General features: G+C 44.2%; 2 protein-coding genes across 4 annotated transcripts in view; one reads left to right on the top strand and one right to left on the bottom strand.

Annotated features, from left to right (window-relative positions):
* Positions 1-6,556, top strand: part of LOC144120972 (tectonic-like complex member MKS1) — an 86,424-nt gene extending 79,868 nt beyond the window's left edge. For all 3 annotated transcript variants that reach the window (XM_077653812.1, XM_077653810.1, XM_077653811.1), the window contains 3 exons: positions 2,870-2,955; positions 4,329-4,379; positions 6,112-6,556. In XM_077653812.1, the coding sequence (XP_077509938.1) occupies positions 2,870-2,955; positions 4,329-4,379; positions 6,112-6,220 (246 nt within the window). In that variant the 3' untranslated portion in view covers positions 6,221-6,556. The remainder of the gene's footprint in view (positions 1-2,869; positions 2,956-4,328; positions 4,380-6,111) is intronic.
* Positions 6,557-6,663: 107 nt separating this feature from the next.
* LOC144120971 (S-adenosyl-L-methionine-dependent tRNA 4-demethylwyosine synthase TYW1-like) lies at positions 6,664-24,921 on the bottom strand. Its single transcript, XM_077653809.1, has 14 exons — positions 24,731-24,921; positions 23,484-23,611; positions 23,303-23,389; positions 22,303-22,404; positions 21,688-21,882; positions 20,816-20,912; positions 20,364-20,458; positions 20,015-20,113; positions 17,714-17,973; positions 16,612-16,721; positions 14,794-15,107; positions 12,213-12,323; positions 11,718-11,885; positions 6,664-9,457 (listed from the first exon to the last, which is right to left on the bottom strand). The coding sequence occupies exons 1-14, from the start codon at positions 24,807-24,809 to the stop codon at positions 9,245-9,247; spliced, it is 2,058 nt and encodes a 685-aa protein (XP_077509935.1). The 5' UTR covers positions 24,810-24,921; the 3' UTR covers positions 6,664-9,244.
* Positions 24,922-24,971: the final 50 nt, after the last annotated feature.

Here is a 24,971-nt window from a genome sequence, read left to right as displayed (position 1 = left end):
CTGGCTGCATTATGCAAATGCTGTGTTCGAAATGTTAATGTTCAAGTCGCAACTATTCAACAACATTAAAAATCGTAATATTATTACAAAATTCAAATCATATAGCCATATAGATGACCGATATTTCCAACTTTTCAAACTGTTTTTCCATCCAGCTTTTCTCACTGCTTGTGCAGTAATAGCGTTTCTCAACCAGATGACCTCTGCAGTTAAAGGGGCTCTAATAACGTTGCGGTATGCCGGGTATGTTAAAGTACGCTGCTTCACGAATATTGCCGGAAAGTATTTGTTTAATGCGCTTTGCAGAAACAGAGTTATCTCTAATATAATAATTGATTTTTGGGGAAAGGAAATGGCACAGTACGTCACACATCTCGGTGGACACCTGAACCGCGTCGTCAAGGGAAGGGATAAAGGAGGGACTGAGAGAAGAAAGCAAAAAAGAAGTGCCGTAGTGGAGGGCTCCGAAATAATTTCGACCACCTGGGGATCTTTAACGTGCACTGACATCGCATAGCACACGGGAGCCTTAGCGTTTTGCTCGCGTGTGTGATTTAATTTCTCTAAAATGAACTAATCACGCGCACAACCTGGACACATTTCTTATCGTGTAAATATTTTGTACATATTACTTCTCCCCCTATCCTCTCTTCCTGTCCCCTCACCTCTTTCATTTCATTTCTCCATTCTGCCTGCTATCCTTTATTTCCGCTGCCCCAGCTCAGGTGCTTCAGTATCGATGGCAGATGCCGGGCTAGCAAAAACCTTATCCTTCCTTTCTACCATTATTTTTAATAAAACCACTACCACCACCTAAAAACGCAGCCGCCGCGGCTGCCTTTTCTTAATTTGTTAAATTGTTTTTTTTGGGGGGGAAAGGAAATGGCGCAGTATCTGCCTCATATATCTTTGGACACCTGAACCGCGTCGTAAGGAAAGGGATAAAGGAGGGAATGAAAGAAGAGCTGCCGCAGTGGAGGGCTCCGGAATAATTTCGACCACCTGGGGATATCTAACGTGCACTGACATCGCACAGCACACGGGCGCCTTAGCGTTTTGCCTCCATAAAAACGCAGCCGCCGCGGTCGGGTTCGAACCCGGGAACTCAGGATCAGTAGCCGAGAGCCCTAACCACTGAGCCACCGCGGCGGGTAACCTTGGTAGGTGCCTGACGTCTGCAAGAATCTAACCAATAGCCACCTCTCACCTTGTCTACGCAGATGCGAGCGACCGAAGAGGGTGCGAGCATGAAAAGTCGCCTGGAAGGGCTCGCCAAGTTTCGCGCGTGATCGTGGGTTCTCTGCTGCGTGTAAAAGTGGCTCAGGTGTTCATGAAACCACAATGCAGTGATTGAGCGAGTTGATGTGCTCTCCTCAGATGGTGTTTCAGAGCGCCTTTAAATGTCTCAGATAGCGTCTGCCATAGATTACGCGCGCAGCCTATAGAGATTTAATTACAGAAAACTTAGCATTTAATCCGTCCACGGCTATCACTTATATTGCACCCTTCGCGGCTGGCTATATCAGCTTGAGATCATGCTATCCGTAGGATAATGTGTAAGTTGCATGTATTGTAGTGCGGGTCGCCCTCGTTTCCCAATGCTCTTTGCAAAGTGCTGACTAAAATTGCGGCGCGTCAGAATAGGCGGGTCCCGGTGAAGAAGCGTTAGTTTTCCATATTAGCGCCATTGCATATATGTTGCTTAAATGTTTAGTTAAGGTTAGGAAAGTGTTATTTTAAAATTTATTTGTAACGTTCCTGAAACGCTAGAGAACAGGAACATTTAAAAAAATGTAGGAACGTTGCCGCGGTGGCTAGGCCGCTTGACTACTGAGCCGGGTGCCCGGGTTCGAACCCGGCCGCGTTTCGGCGGACGCGAAACGCAAGAAGGCGCCTGCGGACAGTGCGATGTGAATGCACGTTAAAGATCCCCTGGTGGTCGAAATTATTCCGAAGCCCTCCACTACGGCACCTCTGTCTTCTCTCACTACCTCATTTACCCATTCCCTTATGGCGCGGTTCAGGTGTCCGCCGATGTGACAGATACTGCGCCATTTCCTTTCCTCAACATCAATTTTTTGACCGAAGCTAAAACGTAACATTGTTGTAACGTTTCTGTGCTACCTGAGGGAGGGAGGAAAGGGGGCTCTTTACGGCACCTCCGTAGCCATAAACCTACCGGATGAGGACTCTTGTTCTCTCATTTCATTTTAAGATCCTTCGGTCTTTAGGGAATGCCGTAGGCGTGTTGTATGCCCAGCTGTCGAGTGTCTGCAACCTTCTGGAAGCCGCTAGGTCCTTTGTCGCATCCTTCACTAAGAGATGTGCAATCAGGGAAGGTACTTCCGGGTTCGTATGGAAGTGACACGGTGTGGCTGCGTGGGCTGTCTGAAACCACGAAGCCTGAGCACTTTTACGACGGCTCTACATCAGGCTGCCAAAGTCTGCCGAGCTTTACATGTTCCAGCTCTGATCGAGTGCGCGAATTGGAACTTTGCCTCAGTGTATGAGCTTTCGGGGGTACGCCTTCATGAATGTATGCGTCACTGCCTTCAGAGGTGTGTCGCGAGGCACCCTTGAGATTGCCGGTCGTTTTTTTTTTTTTGACTCTCTTCGTCCCAGTCATTTCCTCCTTCCCTTTCATTACACCATAGCCGGACTCTCGAACTCCCATTTTTCGCACTGCCGGAGCGAAGCCCCCCCCCCCCCCCCCCCCCCCCCCCCCCTATGAAACTGGCGCCGCGCACACGCCCGCGGCGTAGGTGAAACTACCGCGTGAAGGTCCTTTCCTTTCTTTTTTCTCTCTTGTCACCGACTGCAGCCGTCGCCTCTTTTCTCTTTTCATGATCTCCTTCAACGACGGCCGTAGCGGTGCAAGCGGTTGAGCAGGTACGCCATACAAACTGAGTCCAGCGGAACCGTCAAGGTGTTCCTGAACGTCGTACGCCAAACCACGTGAGCGGTCTTCTGTCGCATTTTTTTCTCTTCTGCTGTTGCCCTTTGGCTTATATCCTGTTTTTTTTTTTGCCTGTCCTTTTTCTTTCTCCGTTCGTTTTTTTTTTCTTTCGTCGATGATCGCCTCAACACAGACTTAATTACATAAATGCAAAAATAGGCTAGCAGAATAAATGACCTTCGCCCGGTGACGGGGCCCTTGTGCCTACCCGATATAGCACATGCCTCGCTCTCCAGCGAGAGACCCTTTCTTGCCAGGTGCCAGATCTTGGCGGATATCTCAGTGCAGGGCAGATCCGCAGCAGGTAATGGACGTTCGCTTCGACGTCGAAACAAAAGCCCGCAGGAGCACAACTGTGGGTCCCGAATGTCTTGTAAGACCTCTTGTGGGCATGCCTAGAAAGTGAGGCCAGTACAGGTGCAGTTGTTTTTGTCCATAAGTCGATCCAGCGGCACATATACAAGGTATTTCACCTAAGACTTTACATAATATCTAAAAATATGCTTTTGAGTTCGAACACCGCTTTTTTTGGCATAGCATTGTCAGCAGTACTACAACAGCTAAGACATGCTAACTAGCAGGCTGGTTAACTAATATTGAATAGTGAACTTTTTAACTATTACTGTTAGGCGCCTTAGTTATCGAGTGGCGTCTAGCCTACCTACCGTAATTAATATCCGCATTAGTTTTTAGAATTTCGAGAAGGCGGTTATCCTCGGCACTGTGGCCCAACATTTTTTGGCTACATTGCGCCAAAATGCACGCGCTTTCCAGAAGCTTGCAAGCGAAGCAACCTCTCCAGTGCATGTAACTAGCCGAAACAGCCAAAAGACGCGGCACTGAACAACCTCTGACCATTTGGGCTTGATTCTTTTCCCTTTTCGAAGCTCCCAAAACTGCCTGCAGTTCTTCAGCAGTGCTCGTTCCGCCCAGCTCGACTAGCTGCTGAGTAGAACTCAAGAATGAAAGGGCAAATGCCCGTCAAAGGAGGAGGCCCTCCAGCCAATCGCATCGACCAATTCTCTTGGATGTCGTGGCTAATCCCCTAGGACCTAATAGTGTGACGGCAGGAAACAAAGTTCTCCGGTGATTTGAAAGAGAAGGATGTGCGCCGCTGTTAAAGAAGAACAAAAAAACATGTGGTTTTTGAATGAACAGACTACTTCATGATTACAACCGCGGCCAAAGCTTAAACTATTCCCAGGGTGCACAAAAGAACAAAAGGATGGCGAAAAACTGGACACAGGTGGCGCAGTAAAATTACTGTCTAATAAATTGTTTTTGTCCCGTTTTACAATGTAGTCTGTTCCATCTGTTACATCTCAGCGCACCGTATATGAACGCCTGAAGCACTTTCTTTACTGCCACCCAGGTACAAGGGCAAGGGGACGGAGATTGCCCGACGTGTACTCGGGTCGATTGGGTAAGTACCGTGTGCTCTTCCTTTGAGGATCGCGCCAGTGATTTCCCTATACATACCCTTGGTTTTCTGAAGGCACTGCCTTAATTTGCAAGGATTTTGCTCTTTTTTTAACACACAACAGGAAATATTGATACATGCAATTATAGACGAAGAAGTAATGCGTGCGTTAGTAGAGGTTGCCTCTCGCTAGAGCTCGGACCACTTTGGGGCCACCGCAGTTTTTCGGTTCTGCTCCGTGCTGAATGCTAGAATACTGTCTTATACCGCCCGAAGAAGGGCATGTACTCGAAGGGCGCATCGTCCATGGCTGGCTAGAGGTGGAAGAAAGCGTGCAATAAAAATAAAAGTAAATTGACAACCGCTTCTCCTTTCTCTACCCTCAGTACCCACCACCTCCTAGAAATTTCGACCCTCCCCACCACACACATTTAAATTCCTGGGGAAACCCCCGGGTCGCATATTAACAGCACGGTGCACGACATTATAATGACTAAGAGACCACTCTCACTGAAAACGGAGCTTTTATAAGCTAGAAAAGACTCCTAAACGAAATACAGATGTCGCTATCACCAGCCGGTTTCGCTAGTAAACCGAATGCATGGACATTGAATTTTTGGTGCAGATCCCAGAGGCTATGCAACACCACTATTCATTTCGAAACTGGCGGCAGTCACTGAGGTGGTTCAGTGGTTATGCTGCTCAGCTGCTGACCCGAAAGACACGGGTTCGATCCTGGCCGCGGCGGTCGCCTTTCGATAAAAGCGAAATGTTAGAGGCCCGTATACTTTGCGATATCAGTGCACATTAAAGACCCCACGCAGTCTAAATCATCAAGAGCCCTCCACTACGGCACCCCTTATAGCCTGAATCGTTTTGGGACGTTAAACCCCATAAACCAAGGCAAAGCTGGCGGCAACCATACATTCTTGGTCTGGACATCACGAGTTTGAATTGATCTGCAGGAATATTTTTAAATCGAAATTTTTCAGCATTTTTTTTTGCTAACAGACAAATGTTAACATACCCAGAAAGAGCCGTAGAATAAATTTTTATTGAGAACAGTAATTGTACTGAGCTGCCTTCAGTGTCCCTTTAAGACACTGAGGACAGCAGAATGCGGGAGCCATTCCACGTATAACAACAACAACAAAAAAAATTATGACGATTACGAATTTGTAACGTGAATGATCTAGTGTTAGCTGGCTTGTGACTGTGAAGGAATGGAGACATATTAGGGTGGGTGCTCTAAACAATAGGCAACCTAGTAGTTAGAGCATCTGCCTTGCATCTGGGAGGTGGTCGGCTGCTAGGTGGGTGATGCACTTGTACCAGTGGGTGTTCGGAGGGTTATGCGGACGGCGCCGGTGATGCCACGTCCCTGAGGAACGAGCCAAGAATAGTTAACGCTGTACAAGATGCACTGTTTACATTACGCTTACTTCCTGTACGCTTGCTTCCGAGTTGAGGCAGTTGCTTATTCGTGCCCTCAGCATTAGACATGCTACAGACTGTATGTGTACTTGTCAATAACTGACAGCTGTAGCTTTAACCGATCGTGACGACAATAAAAAAAAAAGCAGAGTTCAGCCTCCACAGATGGCAGGAAAGGAAGCAGTGCTGCCATCTTCAGTTGTGAGTTGTTTACACTGCCTGCAGGGTAAACGGGCTGAGTTGATAGGTTGTATTTTTTTATTTTTCTCAGTAAGTGTATCCCATCCCTTTTACGGTGCAGCCGGCAGGTGAGCCAGTCGAGCATTGCTGCTGTGCTGGCATCATTCCACCGGGCCAGGTCCAGGATGCTGGCAGCACGAGCCAGGCACGCTGCGCTGGCCGAGATGTAAGCAAGTGGCAACTGCTGTCCTTACAAGAAGCAGTGTTGCATGTGCCTTCTACGCCTTGGTCGAAGAAGTGTACTGACCCTCTGGCCAATGGAATGTGCTTTGATTAAATGGGGCACCACAAAGGGCATGCTGACAGGAGCTACTAATCTTGCTGCACCTTTTGGGAATAGTACTAATTCCACTCTTAGCATCATCACTGTCTTGGCGCAGGAGGCAACACAACTCTGTGTATAAAATGTATTACCACAAGTTCTAAGCTGCTCCTCTAAAGGGAAGGGTGATTAAATGATCACTGGACTTTAATTTCAACAATAAAGCTGCTTCGATTCACCTCTCCCTCATGCCTCTTAATGATTAGCCACCACATAAGAAGAAAGCATCTCTTTGTATGACAATTAGGAGATCGCAAAATAAACAGTTGCAAAAATTGCAAGGCTCAGAAGTCAAAGCAATGCTCAATTTATTGCAGTTCAAAAACCAACAACACTGCAAACTAGTTTTAAGCAGTTATCGCTTTTTGGTTTCATTGCAACAATAGTTACAGGGGAGATGAAATATGAATTTGAACTTTATTGCATCTCATCCAATTCAACTATAGAGACCTCTCCGTGCGTGCAAATAAGCTGACACATCAAAGGGCGTAGCATGGTGGGAAAAAATGTCTATTCTAGTCTCCTCACATGTCCTCACGTGTTTCTCCATTGCTGTTCACAGCTGTCTTTGCATCTGGTGCATCAAGTTGCCAGCAGCCAAATGTTTTGACCAGAGAACCCACAGAATTAACCTTTCAATTTACAAAGAGAACTGAAAAAAAAAAAAAATTCAACAAGAGGACTGCACTGGCAAGCTATAGCAGGCTTGATGCCAAATGAAAAATCAATGAGGAGCAGTATATGGGAAAAGTTTAAAGAAAAAACAAGGTTGTTGCTCCACTGAGAAGAAAGGAGGGAAGATACGAAACAATCCTAAAATAAGCTTAGACAGGGAATGCTTTGTCCACTAGGCCACCCACACATGCACCGGTGATGTAGGCCGGGAGAGGTCTATTCAGAAACTACGGCAAACCAAGATAAAAAATGCAGTGCCTGCAAACTAAAATGACACAACACCTTCATCATTAATTAGCACAACTTTACATGTCACCTTGAGAGAAATCCGCATAAGATGAAATTTCATTCTGCTTCGTGATTCACTGCACAATTAATTAAATATTGCAGACAAAGCCGCAAGAGCTATGATAAAAACAGTTGTCCTATTTTTTCGTTAACCTCTGTAAACTATATCATTGTACAAGAACAGACATTAGGAGAACTGCACCACACATACAGGAGCCTTACATTTGCTCTCTGCGGACTGTTTCACTCTCTGCATTTGAAATTTAGCTGTTATAACAGCCTAGGATGCTAGCCATATGACAGAAAAATACAGTTGTGCGTGTACTCAGCACTTAACTTAATGAAAATATGAAATGTGAACTGATGTCCTTGACTTTATGGATGAGCATAGCTTACATTCAGGTTAAATTCTCCATTGTCAACCAATAAGGGTTCTTTGGTGAAACAACACACACAAGTGCACTCCACATAAAACACACACACGAGAAAGGTACCACACACACACACGCATACACATGCAAATCATATACGTCGACGGTTGTCTGTGTGGCAGGAAACAGATAAAAATGCCCTGATGCGAAAGGACTCGCTAAGTGAGCAATTGTACTGAGTCTGCACTTGAAGCTTGCAAGTATTGGCCCGACATAGAAAGAGAACAACCTCATTCCACATTGTCCACCAAAGACATCGCAATGTCTAGCTGTGCTCGCATGCATTCTACCACCTCATACAGAGTGTTGTCTAGTTTACTGTTTAAAATGCCCACAATGTTATTAGAGTGCACAGAAGACAGTTCAAAACAAGCCCAGTGGCTCACTCAATAAGCACCACAATAAGTAAGAAAAAAGTTCCATATAAAGGACCACAACTCAGATCCTCAAAATGCCCGCTAAACGCTCTTTGTGGTAATTACTAGTGCAACAAAAGACCCGAACAGAGGAAGGATGTGACAACACTTAGCACTTCCTCTGTCTGTGCCTTTAACTACTCTATTTGTTACCATAAAAATCATGCATCCAACTGTACCGTCAGTCCCTGGGCACTGTACTGTGCCTTGCATGCATACAATGCCACAGAAATCAATGACTACTAAATACTATTTTTACTGTCAATGCTGAAAGCAGGATGTGCAAGACACACAAGGGGCCTCATAACAAAAGATGAATGATGGAGGTAATGGTCGCACAAATTACACCATTCACTGCCCAAGTGAAGATCACAGGAGCAACAGCAGAGATAGTATGCAGCTTACTAAAGGCCTAATAAACTATCACGGCTATCGCACATAGCCTTATGATCAAATCTACATCGAAATTAAACTTCAAGGTAAGCCCAGCAACAGGCGCTGGGAAAAAAGGAAGAGGACCTGCAGTTTTTTGCTGCCTTACATAATTCACGAAAGTCCAGCAGTTACCCATGAATGCCTTAAGTGATGAGAAGATAACATATGCCTTAAATAATAGCGAGAAAGGAAGTGCTTAACAGCTAAAACTGTTTTCCTCAATCACACCTCAACACACGGTATTACCGCTCGGAGGACAAAGAGATATAGGTAGTGCTGGGTTTGGACGACTCACCTAAAGAACTGCAGCCGGGCTGCGTTCCGGCCGCCAACGTCAGAAATGAAACCCACAAATCTCCTCCTCGGCGCACTAGTGAGACACCATTTCAGGGCAACTGCCTGTGTCAGACACGTGACTACCCTCATTCAAGTGGCACAGTGTGAACAGCTGTCTGTGGCCATAATACCTGGGTTGCCGCACAATCTCACACAAAAACTGTGCAGAACATTTCCACGCTCGAGTCTTTCTTCCTCACTTGGCGGCATTCTCGTGGCAGAGCTGCTTGAATAACCAGGCAGGCCTGTGATGACACAACCGTCACCCACAACTAAGACTTGGGTGCTGGGCTAGCAGCCACTGATGTCCTTCTTGGACTTGCGGAGCATCCTAGTGTCATTGGGATCAAAGCCACGCTCTCTCGCCCCAAACACAGCCCAAGGTGGAAGAGGTGCTGCGTAATCGAGTGAGCTGAACGATTCGCCTGTCTTGTAGAACCTCTGCACCAGCTCGTGGAAGCGTTCGTAGTCGATCCACGTGTGCCACTGTCCGTTTATGCGGAACTAGAGAAAGAAGAATTATCCATAAAGGTAAGTTCAGTTTCACTGATAACTGCATTATTTAACCCTCTTCCTGAAATTTTCAGAAAAATAAGGAAAATTAAATCTGGTGCTGAACCAAGTAGTCTTTGTGAATCGCTCATGTGCAGAAATTTTTTTCTGAAACACAACCTTTATCGATTATCAGCACACTAGTGTGGAGGGACATACACCCTGCACCATAAATACATTCTGACAGCTTCTTTGCTTATGCACATGCCTAAAACACAGCGAAAGTAGTGAAATGTGGAAAGAGAGCGACTTCAATTAAAGGGAGACCCAAGAAACTTTTGCCAGCTTAGCTCAATCTTGTGCTTTTTTTCACCTCTGGCCGTTCTTCCAGTCCTGTTGTCTCAGAATGGCTTGTGTTGCATCGCGGATAATAAAATGCTGAAACTAGCCCTTCCTTCTTTTATTTTTGTGTAATGATGTGTGGTAAAAAATGCAAAAACGCGACTCAGTACGATGACGCGTGATTGAGGCTGTTTCATGTGTAATGTCGGAAGTTACTGCTTCATGGTCCTTCAAGCTAGCGATACTATGTATACAATTGACTCCGAGCTTCAGTCGTGTACAGGCAGGCCTCACCATATTGGCAACTCAAATGCTGAGTGAGAAAAAAAAAAGTTCGGCAAACAAACAATTGCTTCTCAAGCGCTTAGCTTAGCACTTAGTTACGGGGCAATGTCAGTGCCCCCCGCAATTACCGGTGTGTGATGCTTTGCAAGATTTTTTAACTGCAAAATCACTGAAACTTCAAACAACTGGCAGCACAAGATCGCAGTCAATCCCAAATCTATTTAGTGTGGCTATACAGAATTATTGTTTACACTGAGCAATCAGAACATCCCCTTGAAAATCCGATGCAATTATAGCACTGTTGTTCGCGTCTTTTGAACTCCCATTCAGTGGAACATTCGAGACATCAAATGGCGCGCGCTGCGCCCCTGCAAGTGGTGTTTCTCCTGACAGCGTTTCCAGGATCACTTTTCGCACGCGAAGTCAGGTTGGCTGCGGGGCCTTGCACATCAGCCAGTGACTGCTAGCACAATAAAAAAAAAACGTGTCATGAGATGAATGTAGGGTTGTTTGAGGGTAGCCTTTGGCCTTGTATTAATCATTTTCCATGTGGCACAGCTGTCATGTGGAAAAGTTAACATTCAGTACAACATAGCTGACAGAAGGCTAGCAGTTGCCCTAGTCTTGTGTGCTTTGATCGCTTCGCTGCCAAAGGTGTTGCAGGAATCAACTGTACCGTAATGGGGCTGTTCTATTTATAACATACAAGTAACAGGATTAGACCTCTTATAACAGGTGATGACTATCATATTTACTCGAGTAATGAGCCCACTCACATAATAAGTCCATCTCGCACATTTATCAATGAGAATTTACATTTTTTTTATAAACGTCCTGTAAAAAACACAAGCCTGACCATCAGGGTCGATGTTTAGCATGTTCACTTCATCTCGCCGTGATTGGCCACCGCCGCCGCTGTTTATTGCAAAACCATCAGATAGCGATGCAGCAAACACCTTTCAAAGCGAACGATGCTAAACATCGGCCACACACGAACGCCAGTGACATGGGGACGCAACTTGACAACCGTGCACTTTTGCTGTGACAGATGGATGTACGATATGACATCTGGAATCTTACAAAAAAATCTGTTATACACTTTCTTCTTTTTCCTGCACAATGAACCCTCCCCCTAAATGATATCAACTTCTCTGGAAAAAAGAAAATGGGTTCATTACGCAAGTAAATATGGTAATTCCAAACAACCATCCGCTGTGAGTTTGATGCAAAGCAAGCTAGGCCCAGCGATGCCTAGAGAGTGGCTTACTGCCAGTATGCCAGGAAGTGGCACGTTGGTGCAAGAAACAAGTTGCTAGTGTGGGTACAATGTATTCTTGTTTCTGTGTTACAAATAAGGTTATGTATTGCCATGGTTTATATATTAGGTTATTGATGTATCGAACTATTCCGCAACTCTTTCCGAGTTTGATATATCCAGGATTGAATGTATTTGCACTTACGAAAGTGTCAATGAGCTCAGCTCGAGAAGCAGTGACAGTGAAACTGAAGTGATCTAACCATGCAAACTCAGAAGAAATGCTTTTGAGGGTTGCCATCAAAATGTCGCTGCCAAACTAACTTCAATGCAATGCTGTCATACCTCTCAACACAGGGCGGCACGTGCACCTATCCAGCCACTACCTACCTTGTGGTGTGCGATGAGCACGCAATTGGAGTGTTCGTGCTCCGAGGCAATGCTGTAATCTGGTAGCAGTGCCACCAGCTGACTGACAAAAGACAGTACTTCTTCGTGCCAGGGCACATTTTGCATGGTCAGGTTGCTGCCCTTGGACTCTCCACAGTAGGTCACACCCTGCACACCATTCACACCACAAACCAGAAGTATACTATTCTGTAGAACACCTTACACGAGAAAGCAGTCAAATTTGTAGCATTTCTTTCTTGAGCACAAAACATCCGTAGACTGTGGTGTAGAGCTAAAGAGTATGTATTAGGAAACCAAACTTAACATCCAAGCACAACATACCAGCTATTCAACCTAGAGCAGTGTACTAAGAAGTACCAGTTTTTTGCACTCAGTTCACACTAAGGGTGCCGACTTTTCGATTAAGGAAATGGGGGAGGGCAGTATAATAGGCTACATGGGATGTTGATAAGAACTAAAAAAGTAAAAATTTACCTTGACCTCGATGAAGTCTGGTTTTCCCAGCGCCACAAGGTTGGCGTAGCCCTGCATTTCATCCATGTTCCATTCTTTGACCAGGGTCAGCCTGTAGACCGTCCTCTGGCCCTAAGAGAAAAAATTAACAGAAATGCCAGCCATTTGCAGAGAGGAAAAAAAAAATCTGAGATTTCGCCTCAGTGTCCTGATTTGTCAGCATAGTAAATAACACTTGCATGATACAAAACAGCAAAAAGAAGCTCCAAAATCACGAAAAGGCATCAGCTGACAATCCCACAGAAAGGAAGAGATAATATTAAAAAAAAAAAAGGCCAAAGCAATGCTCAAGTAAGTGATGAAAAACAGAGAACTTGATTAACCCATGGCAGACCTACCCCGGTAGAAATTGCCGAGTTGGGTGAGGGTCCATATTCAAATTGCAAACGCAGACAAGAAGCATGCTTAATTTTTCATCACCTATGCTTTCTTTTGTCTGCTTACACAGAACTTATTTTTCATGTAGAGCACACTGCAAGATCACTTCTGAAATTAATGCAGCATTACGCAAAATGACAACAAGCGGACAGGAAAGCATAAACAAATGGAAAGGAAATAAACCTGTAACAAAAATAAGACAGATAGAGCAAAACAAGTAACAAACAAAATTAGCTGTGCTCAACAGGGCCAATGCTTATTTGACAAAAATAAAAGAGCCTAGTAGTTCTGTTCTGGTACTTGAGTGGGGAAGGATGAATCAGAGTAACTACGTCCAGTCAGCCTTGATCTCAGCGGTTTAGCATTCGAGAGAGGACAAAATGATAAACTGAAGATCTTCTCTTGTGTTGTATTTTATTTTTGATTCAAATTTTATATTATTTTCCAATGACCATTGTATCCACTTGATCTACGTACAGTAAAACCTCGTTGATACATTCCTGGTTTATACAGTGTAGAAGTTCACATGGTCGAAATCATGGGTAGTGAAAATGTCCCATACAGTTCTCCCGGTTTTAGTTGCGTGTCATCTTCTCGCTAACGATGCCTAAGACATTAGTAAAGAGGGACCACTCTGTGGTAATCACTTACAATAGCTAAATAATATATTATTGAATTTCTTCTCTCATGCTGTTTTAAGGTGAAAGCCTTTAATGGCTCATACTCGTAGTGACCATCCGTCCATTACACCCAAAGCCTAAAACAGTGCCAGCTGTGACCCCCCACACACACACACACTCCTCGCCCCTCGGCGACAGGTGGCGCCGCCCAAGAGCATGCGCAGCTGTGCATAGCTACAGTGACATCCCCTGCACCGGCAGGCAGAGCGAGTACGCGCGTGAGTGAGTCGGATAGCTCTCAAGCGGCCCAGTGATTCCACACCAAGTGGTTCGGACAAGCGCAGGAAGGTGGATTCCTCCAAAACCAAATGTCGAATGGCCACAGGCTTTCGCTGAACACACTTTAGAATTTCCAAAGTGTCCTCCTAATTTTTTTTTGGTTTCATCAAATGAAAAATGGCTGTGATGCACAATAACTGCTGAAACAGTGTTTTTTGTTATACCAGCTCTTGGAGCATGTTGACTTAAGTGTTGTAGTAACAGCAATTATAATGCAGTTTTTTAAATGCCTCACGTGACCTAAACACTCCTCATATGTCACGGTCATTGTTTGGTTGCTGAAACCGAAACAGCATCAAGAAGGAATTCAAATATAAATTACGAAGCAGTTTTAGGGGTGTGCCATGAGGTGATTCATGTATGCTAAACGCATCACTTGAAAGAAGAAAACATGCAAGCAAAAATTAGGTACCTTTTGTTTAATGTATTCCCAGATGACCCAATTTCCCAGCTACAACAGTCAAAATCTGGACAGATTCTGGTCATATAATATGTCTAGAGACCAAGCACACATGTGCAGATATTTGAGGGGACCAAACCGGGGGACATGACACAGCTGGAATGCAGCGGCATTCACCCACTGCGGTTGTTGCTCCGCAATGCCAAGGTGCAAAGTGGTGCAGCAAAAGAAAAAATGTGCCATAATATTCGTGTCGACCGTTTCAACGAGGCTGCGACATGAATAGAAAAAAAAACAATGGCTCCCAAGCAGTGGTCTAAGGCAAGGGGGCGAAGCTTTTGAAAACTACAGCAGTCTGCAAACATACGAGCGGGTGAAGTCTAGAGAACGCAGCGGGAAGAGCTCAGATGCTGCAATAGTCAGCTGCTGCGGTGACTTCTCCGCAGTGCATTGGTGCAAAGGGGGGGCAAAGCATTCAAATAAAAAGAAGGGATTCTGGATATTTTCACCTTTGCTGTCGACAGACCGGATGGAGATTTTTTTTTTCCTGCATTTTTTTTTCAAGAACGTTTCAACGAGGTTCTACTATACTACACTTGCTTATTTATAATGTTGACACCTGGTCAAGGGCCCTCTGAGGCTAACTAGCACAGGAAATATTTCCAGTGATGGCACAGTGCTTAGACCCTGAAGGCATGACAGAACAGTAGCATGATTTTTATCTGCACGAGAAAAAAAAAAAAAAGGAATGTCGTCAAAAATATTCATCACGATGCACAGCCATGGCCCAAGAGACAAAGCAGACCTTGTCGGCCAGGGCGGTGAGGCTGTCCTGGAAGCGCTGCCAGAAGTCGGGGAAGAGGGGTCGGTCGATGCGCTTGAGTGCTTCGCGACTGCTGGCGTCCACCGACACGTACAGCTGCGTGACGGGCCCCAGTGTGCGCACGGCCTCGGGGAACTGGGCGTTGGTCACCAGGAAGGTTGAGATACCCTGCTTGTGGAGCAGCCCCACCAGCTGCCCAATCTCCGGGTACATGATGGGCTCCCCCACCAGGGACAGGGCGCAGTGGCGCACCTGCCGGCCCTCGTCAAGCCGCTCGCGCAGCACTCCGGGCACCCCTGCAACAGGGCAATGATTACGAGGGCACCAAGGACAAACAAACTGAAGTTGGCCTGTATAGACAGATTACCCACTTCTAACAACAAAGAAGCTACTTTCAGTGGAAATGGAGATTTTATAAGCCAGGAAAGGGGCAAGAAATGACATACAGGTGTTCCCACTGGTGGTTTTCACCAAACAAACTTTCCGATTTTCATATGCAGATCATTGATTCACTTCCAAACAGTGAATGAGAAGCCCTTTTCGGCCTTGATATAATGAATTTGAATTGAGAGCTGGGGGAAAATTGGCGGTGGTATAGCTTTGGTTAAACCTGGAGTGACGCAATAGCTACAGCTGGCCGAGTGGAACTTGGCCACATGACCAACCATGTGACGAACCATGTGAACAGCCACGGCGCCGCGCTGCCGGCAGCTGCTCCGAATCACATGACCAACCACGTGACAGCGTGGCGGCGCAGCCACGCCGAAGGCTCGAAATACTACCGTAATGTAGCTATCGCTACAAAAAAAAAAAAAAAACTCCAATTTAAAAATTTTTCCAGCAATAAATGTGTCTTCTTGCTAGCAAGCAAACACCAACATAGCCGCAAATTACAGCCAAACAATCAGCTTTGGTAGAGTTGTTCTCAGTGCTCCTTTGAGTCACGGCACTGTCCATACCAACAACAAATAGCAGTTGAAAAAGATGCACTTTGGACTTTGTAAGTGAATGAAAAAAGATATGAATGTTCATTTCTTTCAAAATAACTTGCTTCCACTATTGTGACGAAATAATGTGCCAAGCCGATCAATACACGTACACTTGACTATCTATAACTGAAACTCAAAATCTAAGGTGACTCTCTTCAATACACAGCAGACTCTCGTTAATTCAAACTTTGAGGGATCAGATTTTTGTTTGATTTATCAGAATTCCACCTAAATATGATTCAAGAGTAATTGTGATTAGCTTTATGGATATCTATGCATATGAACTGCACTTGGGAACCTTTTCTCTATACAGCTGATTATAAACATTAGCACAACACAAAACATGGGGTGGAACCTCTGATTTGTTTATTCAACAAGCAGGTTCCAATCGGTTGCATGGTTTAGTCATTGATAATGTGTGGCCTTCACAATGCAACAAAACCTTGTTAATTCAGACTGAAACAAACTGGAAAAAAAATGTCAGAATTAACCACATGCCAAATTATCAAATGGCTCCCACAAAACTGCCACAGGATGTTTGTATTACAGTAAATTTAATTGTTGAAAAAGTGGCCAATGGCCACCTGCTCTGGAGTGAAAACTGCTTGGTAACGATGAGTTTTAGCTGTTCCGTCATGCCTTACTGAGATCACACTGGAATGTTGGAGCAGAACTGCACCCTCATAGCAATTCTTGTTCAAAATTAGGAAAATTTTTTCCCTCAGACTTATACATCAAAGCTAACGCTACGGGTATTGAATGATTGTATAATTTTTGAGATACTGTCACACTACGAATTCCATTTTATTACCTTTGAACTCGTCTATCATTTTGTAGTGGTGCTTGAGCGCGTTCTCCACAATCATTTCTGGCGGGTCCATGTTCCATTTCCACTCGGTTCCCACAGGATTTGTGTGATGCCTGAAATGCATTTGCAAAATGACAACTTTGAGCATTGGCTCATTCACAGCACTAAGAAAAATGAACCTTTCACCTTTTACGAATGCTAGCTACACCTAAACTGCTCATTCCTCCGGACAGATTTTACCCAAAAAAGACCTTCTTCACAGCTAGAAAACTTTTTATTCATGGATTACAGAAACGCTTCGCAAAATAGAGAAATGATGGCTTTAAAGCGAAAAAATGCACAGAACTCGGGGAGCGAAAAGGCTCATGATCAATTTCACTCATGGGGCAAGTGGAATCATGCAAAACTGCCAAATGCGAAAAGTCAACTGATTCTGGATGGCTTCTTTGCGACCACTAAAAATATACTTCCAGTGGTGCCGCTAACAGAGGCGAGTATAAATGGTTCTCCAACCTGAAGTTCCAGCTTACTCGTGCTGAAACTTTACATGGGCTGGTATTTTATAGTGAGCTTTTTGCAACACTGTGGTACATGTTGCTGAGCCCACAACAAACAAAAATATGGTTTGGCGAACAGTGAGATGTCAACTCATACTAAAACAATGTAAAATTTCACACAGTAACGTATACCGGTTCAAACAATCATCTGGCACTGCCGTTCTCTCTCGCATAAAACAGTACACTTTCCCGATGAAGCACACTCGCCGATTACAAGGCACTTCAACTTGACTTAAAAGTAGCATCACCAAACATGACATTAAACAAAATCTCTAGCAATATATCAGTAGCTTGGCAAAAACGAGCAGGCAGTTTAGTCAAGAGAAAATTTTACAGACTTCTCCTTAAGAAATGTGAATTTCCACAGGCTCTCTGTAAAGACAGAAAGGGTAGGCAGTGGAGCAAAGTGAACACACGTCTGGGGTCAGTGCACGATTCTAGCTCTCTGCCAGCCACCATCTAGTAGCGGCCACTACAGACTCAGAAGCAAAAGTGGTTGGTAACGAGAAGCAAGCAAGCAAGCACCCCTGCCGAAAACACATGTTTACCTCCAGCAAAAGACGCACTTGTTGGCACAGGCAAGGCTTGGGGTGGCCTCCATGCAGCGGTGCGAGTCGATGCCATAAAAGCTGTGCTTGTAGCAGCCACCACGACCCCGCAGCATAGCCTTGGTCCAGCGGCACAACTTCACCCCCGAGTGGGAGCCGATCAGACGGTAGCCCTGCTTGCCCAGAGACTTCCGCAGTAGCGGTGTCAGCATGTCCCGCCGTTCACCCTCCTCTCTGCCTCGGGCTACCTTGGACTCCAGCTGCCCCAGAAAGTTGCAGAGGCGACCATTTCCAGTCAAATACGAAGCTCATTATCGCACAAGTGCATGCTCGCTGGCTGAAAAAAGCTGCTTGCTGTCCTTCTCAGATAAAGCCGAGGCCGTAATCTGATGCAGCACCACAGAAAGCAAGCGTGAAAAAAGTTATGTTTTTTACTGTGTGGAAAAAAAGGGAGAAGAAATAAAATAAGAGTTAGCTAACGTGGCATCTTCCCTTCAACAACTGCGCAAGTAGCCCGTGCTCAATTACAGTGAAACCTCGTCGATACGTTCCCGGTTCATACGATCTCCCGGTTCGTATGCTCAAAATCGCGGACATTAAAAATGTCCCACAAAGTTACACTGTATTTTTCCCGGTTAATACGTTCCCGGAAAAGAAATTTTCCGGCTACTACGTTTAAAATTTCGTCATACTGTGGTCGTATAATACGTTTATTGACAAACCGCACATGTGCAACCATACAAGTGGGCCGAACGAGAGGGCACGCGACGTTTTTTGCAGCAGTCACCCGCCGTGTGGGCTTCTCTGCGGTGCTTCGACGCTACGAGGCGAAGCACCACCACCGCCACTAAGAACAGAAAATAAAAATAAAAACGGCGCGCTAGCATTCGCTACGGCCGTTTCTGCGGGGACACGATATGAAGAAGGGAAACGCTGAGGTGTTAAGGGAAAGGAGGCGAAGCTTCTACTAACTACAGCGATGATGCGCTTACATACTAGCGGGCCGGGTCTGGGAAACTCAGCTTAAAAAGCAGAAACACTGCGACAATCAGACACCACGGTGGCTTTTCTACAGTACTTCGGAGCAAAGGGGCGAAGCATCCGAAAATGACAACGAAAAGATTTTGGTTACTTCCATCACTGCCGTCGATGGACCGGATGCGCTACGTGTTTCCTTCCGCGCTAAAGAAAGCGCGAACGCGCACTGAATTCAGCGAGCTCTGGAATAGGATCTGTTCAGCTCTTGTACCATTGTACCAAAAAATGGCCAACCGACCTTCTCTTAAAGTGAAATAGTCAATAAATGGCTTTTACCTCATTCAACATACATTTCTCAAAATCACGTGGTTTGGATCATACGTGTTCCCGGATAATACGTTTTTTTCGCAATTAAGAAATAAACGTATCAACGAGGATGACAGCTTCACTTGCACAGTGATGCCAGGGAGGTGTTTTACTAAGTTTATTAGGTACTCCTGTAAAACTAACGAACATAGGATGCAAGATGCTTAAGTTAAACTGATACTGCGAGCACATCTTCTGGTGAATACAACAGACAATGTCAGTGCTCGTGCAATGCAAGAAGTATATAGATGACAAGCACATGACGTAACACATATGGGAATGAACAAGCAATCTTCTTCAACCTCTCTAAAAAAGATAATTTAAAGGATCTGACATCTTTTGATGCATCTATTGAAGTTTCTACAAATAGAATACATTTTATTCGCCTGGATGCTGCGTGCTGTAAGTGCATGTTCCATTCAAGCATTTCTTTGAAATAAATTGCAATGTAGTTGCATTCGAGCATACCTGCAATTATTGTGCTTAGGACTGCGTATCGTCTCAAGCCCGCGCACCTTGTTTGAAAAGTAGGCATGATTACAATTAATATAGGCACATATTCCTGCGTTGACGCCAGTTTGCTACTTAAGAAAGGTCGCTTTGAAGGACTGCTACATCAAACAGTGAACTTATTTTCCCATACTAAACAACGACTTCAATAGCTAATAATCCACTGAGTGGCCAACCGTTCCCACGGTGGTGCTCAGCGCTGTTTTTTTTTTTTTTAGACAAATTTCCGTTCAGAGGAATCCCTCATCATTTGTTTTAGTTGGTTTAAGCCCGTTATACCATGTGGTACGGGCCAGGGCACGCAGTCATTTGCAAATAGTTCTAACGGGAACAGTATACTTTCTGTATCGTTCATACAATTAGTTTGTTTAAGGTATGAATGCACTTCACAATCCACAAAACAGCGAACAATCAGCTATTTTCCACCAGATAATCAACAGCACCAACCTTTAATTTAGCAGCATTGCTAACATTGCCAAGGTCTTCAAGGTCAACCACTTCTGGTTCGCCTTCATCACTTGAGCTTTCATAGGCCATGGGCTCCTCCTGCAACAACCCCGCAAATTCACCAACTTTTAATATCAAAACACAAGCCACAAAACGGAAGCGTCAAATAAAAGCTGCACATCACAACAAAATATCCTAAAGCTAAATACTGTTGTAGCCTAACACAGCCATTTCACCATATTTTCACCTATGACATCTGGCTACAACGGCCCTGTAGTTGTGTTGATTCTTTAAGTTTTAAGTCCGAAGTGCATGCAAAGCTTTTAGAAAAGCAATAAAGGTTGCTCACAGGAGCAGAAGGTTTAGCATGCAGAATCGCCACAGATGGGCGTCCCGTCAGGTAGGCCACAACGTCTTCTTTCCAAGCTGAAAACTTGCCAGTTCCTAAATAAAAAAAAATAATAATAAAGAATTAGAGGAGTCAAAACAGAAAATCGCACAAGGTGTTTATGAAACTGAACATAAGAAACCCCGTAGCAGTTAGTGAAAGTTACGGAAGCTAGTGCTTTCTCAGTGTTTTTCAACGCAATCTTCATCTTTCATTAAAAAAAAAAAAATACCTCTTCACTAAAACTGTTGTTGTGAGTGCCAAATGCAGACAAATGATGCCAGTATACCAATCAACATAAACATATTGCTATGACATCATGGTTTCAAATCAAATGCGAGGCAAAAGTTGCACACATACATATATTAAATTTGGCTTCCCCTTTACAGCAAAAAGGCTTCAGGCTGTCTCACCATATTTGCCTTCATCATGGCTTTCGTCATTAAGGCAAAGAGGCACCACACGTGTTGCATGCAGCCTGGACAACCAGAAGTCCAAATCTTTCGCAACCTGGGGCAGACAAAATCATTTGGAAAACACAACGAGAAAAAGAAAAGTTTGCACTGTTATTCCATTTTAGACACAAAGTAAACAATGAAAGGATGCCTTTATGTCCTTTAATCTTTCATTCCAATGAAACAGACAATGTAAACCATAACAGCCAATAATAAACTGTTTATGAGGCAAGGAAAGGTTAGCAACTATTTCAATCACAGCGAATGCCTCAACCATGTTGCAAGGCAAGAAATGAAGCAGGGAATGAAAGAAACAGGAGAGAGAAAAAGGTGCTATGTTAGAGGGCTGCGGATTAATTTTGACCACCTGGAGTTCATTACTGTGCACGGACATCAAATAGCACACGGGAGTCTTGCATTTTGCCTCCATCGAAATGATGACGACTCTGTTAAACATCACAAGACGAAATGCGAAGCATCACGTGGTTTCTCTATGAATAATTAGAGGGTTACAAAGGACCCAATTAAGAATTATACATTGCACTAGCGTCTCCATACACACTGACACATAAGAAACAAGCACATAATGTTACAAAAAAGTCAGTGAGAAAAAAAAAGAAAGCCCTGTAAAACTGAACGCGGCAAACTAACAGAAAAGTGTCATGTAGCGTGCCTAGGTACAGCTGATAGATAATAATAATAATAATAATAATAATAATAATAATAATAATAATAATAATAATAATAATAATAATAATAATAATAATAATAATAATAATAATAATAATAATAATAATAAAATTAAGCCAAACTGAAGCCAGTAAGAATACCTTGTTGTAACTGTCGCCATAGGCTGAATCCCCAAGCCCATAGATGGCATAACAGAGGCCCTGCAGGTAGTACTTTTGCACTCGGAAATCCGCATATGTGTCCTTGAGCCAGTCATAGAACCACGTTGCTTCGTCAGGGGGTGATCCATCTACATATGTTGACACAATGAAGACGCAAAGCCCCTTTGCTTTCACCTGCATGTTTGAGCACAAAATATCAGCACTCTAAATAACCCTAACGAAAAAGTATAGTTACCGCAGTCATGCTTACAGGTAATACAGTGATCAAATTAATACGCTGTAACAGCTAAAACTGAGAGGCTTATTTTATTTATAGAAGATTCACCCATATCAGCTGCCATTATTGCTTTGCAAGCTTATGGTCTCTACTAATTACATGCTGAATTCATAACACAAAAAGAATTATGCTTTGAAGCAAGGATGCTTCCCGAAATGGCCATTACAGTATAAGAGAAAATCAGTATGGAAAGAAATAAAAACAGTCCAATGAGAGCGGGAGGACTTCAAGCTGAGAGCTCCTGCTAGTAACCGATCACTGGTCTGTCAGAGTTTTTACTTCCTCAAGCTACTGCCATGACATACTGAACAGCTCACCTGGCCAAGCAAGCATTCCTCTGGCTCCACATGTTTCAAGTTGACAATTTCGACATTGTAGTCCAGTGCGTCCAGCTCAGCTGCAAGTTTCTCAGACAAAATCTGAAAGAAACGAAAAAAAGTGCCACTGAATGAAAAGATCCCCTGAATGAAAAGCTATTTACATGTTGTGACCTTTTGAGAGTGATTGATAATTGATGGATCTTCATGTTCCAAAGAAACACCGTGGGCTACTCTGCGCATCACAGTGAAGGGCTCTGGATTAACTGCGACACCCTGTCGTTCCTTAACGAGAACTGAAATCTCGACACCCAGGCGTTCTTCCATTTTGCCGGTATCACAATGAAGCCACCACTGCTGAGGTTGCCCCTGAAAGCAAGGGTTCGTCCACTACCACCCACCACTAAGCCATTACAATAGTGCTTTCAGTGTTGAAGACACTGCAACACACTTTCGATTATGCAACAATACACAACGTCCACTAGACACAATGGCTTCCTCACAGATCCCGTGCAAAATACATGAAGCTAGTTCTATAGAGTATAAACAGAGCATAAAAAAGAGCAGGCTTACGACATGCAACTGCCTTGCTCTTGCTCATACAGCCTTGATGCAGACATTATGGTACTTAATGTGTGATTAGACTTCCCTTCCAACTGTGCAGAGCTATTCAACACTTAAGAAGCTGACTTCACCTAATTTGATATCAGTTAAGCACTGTTCCCTTTAGTCTGTATTCAAGAGTCTGCACACTTTTTCATGGGAAAAAAAGAAACTTGTGCTTTGAATCTCCAAGTGTAAATTAAGGCAAAGCAAACAATGAAGATTTGTGTTTTCGATAGGTTTTGCTGGTTCTGTTTTAAAACCGACTGAAGCCTAATGCCACTGTACCTTGCTTGCATAGAGAGGCACTTCGGCCAGATTAAGGAACTCCAAATAAAGCAATGAGTCAAATTAGGTATGAGCACTATAATAAATGTTTGCTCATAAGGTGACAAACCTTTGCATTTCCTGTCTGTGTCCCATAGAGAACCTTCACTGACCTCCCATTTTGTTTTCTTTGCCTTTGTTTGAAGGGGTCATGTGTCTGTAATATGAAGAAGATGGTTTGAAATTTAGTAGTCGTAACATATGATCAAAAATGAAGAACTGGCAGATATAAAACAATATGCTGCAGTCACCTTTATTTTGGACAGGTTGAGCTTTTCCCGAGCAACAACAAAGAAGAGAACTGCTAGTACACCCCCACATAGTGTTGTGGTGTAGGTGCTGGGATACCATTCACTGGATGACCTCTTGCCAACAGGTTCTGCAAAGAGCATCGTGCGAAATGTGAACAGACATCTTATGCACACTTCCACAGTCCTGCCTGTCTACATCAAAGATTTGGGTCCCATTTTTTTTTCAGGGGTCCGTTCAATTACATCCAACTTCAGAGTGTGCAAGACTTGCAAGAGGCTGATTAATTGGATCCAAATGAGCTAAGCCTGCCTTTGTATCCGTTTTTAAAAGCAACATAAAGTGGGTGCCTGACTTAACACTCCACAAATGTGATACCCTATCTTTCCTGCCCAGTAAGTTATCTTCGCAAAGCCTTTTCAGCATTCCTGCAGTCTCCGAGCTGAAACACACGAGTAACCGACTCAAAGTGATTAGCGTTACGCTGATGCATTCAGTTTAGCCGTAATCCGCTTTTTACAGTGGTGCTGTAACCAATCAAGTGAATAATTTAGCACCCTCTTCCTTCATCACAACATATCGCTCCACTTAACCCACATACACACAGAGCTGCACGCTGCTTTCTACTCTGCAGAGAATGGTCCCACTAATATCATGCCACGCAGTTGTTAACGTGCCTAAAGTAACGAGAGTAATGAGTGGAGTAGAAGAGAAATTGACTGCAGCTCCTTCGGATTACTATTTAATTTTGCATGTCTGTGTAGTAGAAAAAGTGTTGTCACTGAGGCCATGGCAGTTTTATGCAATTAGTGCTCTCTGAAATCTCAGCAGAATTCGGGGAGCGATGGGAAGAGGCAGCTCATGAGGAGTTCGCGCGATGCTAACCAGAGCCAGCGAGTTTCACGATTAGGCCTTAGCAAACGAGAATATAGCAATAATACATAACCATCAGAACCATAACACAAAAATTATAAACAAAAACGAAAGGTCAGAGCAAACGAACTATTCCTAAATGAAGTTTGATCAACTGTATCCGCGCAGGCATCCAAAGGAGAGAAAACTAAATGCAACGTTATACAAAAGACTCTCCAAAGCATTACGGCATGCGAAACAACAATGTAACTGGCTTCTCTGGATGAAGAAAGTTGATAGTGCTATGTAGACATATTATGGTTTGTCTCTCTTCAATTGAGCGAGCGCTTCGCAGTACGTACACAAAGCAGCACACTTAAAGGGAACGCGCACTTGCCTTTTCCGCTCACCAAGTCAAACTGAAGTACCGCACAAAGCACATAGATCACCGTGTGCAGTGCTATACTTTCAGACATTGCCGCGCACTAAGGTTCAAAGGAATCAATCTTCGAGTATCGTAAAGATTAAGCGGCGCAACACCGCCACAGGTGATAAGCATGCACGCGACGTCGCGCTTGTAACTGATGTCAATGCCGGTTAGAGGAGCCCGCGCTTGTGAGCGGCAGGTTTGTTTTCCA

This window comes from Amblyomma americanum, chromosome 2 (genome assembly GCF_052857255.1).
Source record: "Amblyomma americanum isolate KBUSLIRL-KWMA chromosome 2, ASM5285725v1, whole genome shotgun sequence".
Classification (NCBI taxonomy): domain Eukaryota; kingdom Metazoa; phylum Arthropoda; class Arachnida; order Ixodida; family Ixodidae; genus Amblyomma; species Amblyomma americanum.
The sequence above is the reverse complement of the archived record's forward strand: the minus strand, read 5'-3'. Positions and strand labels throughout refer to the sequence as shown.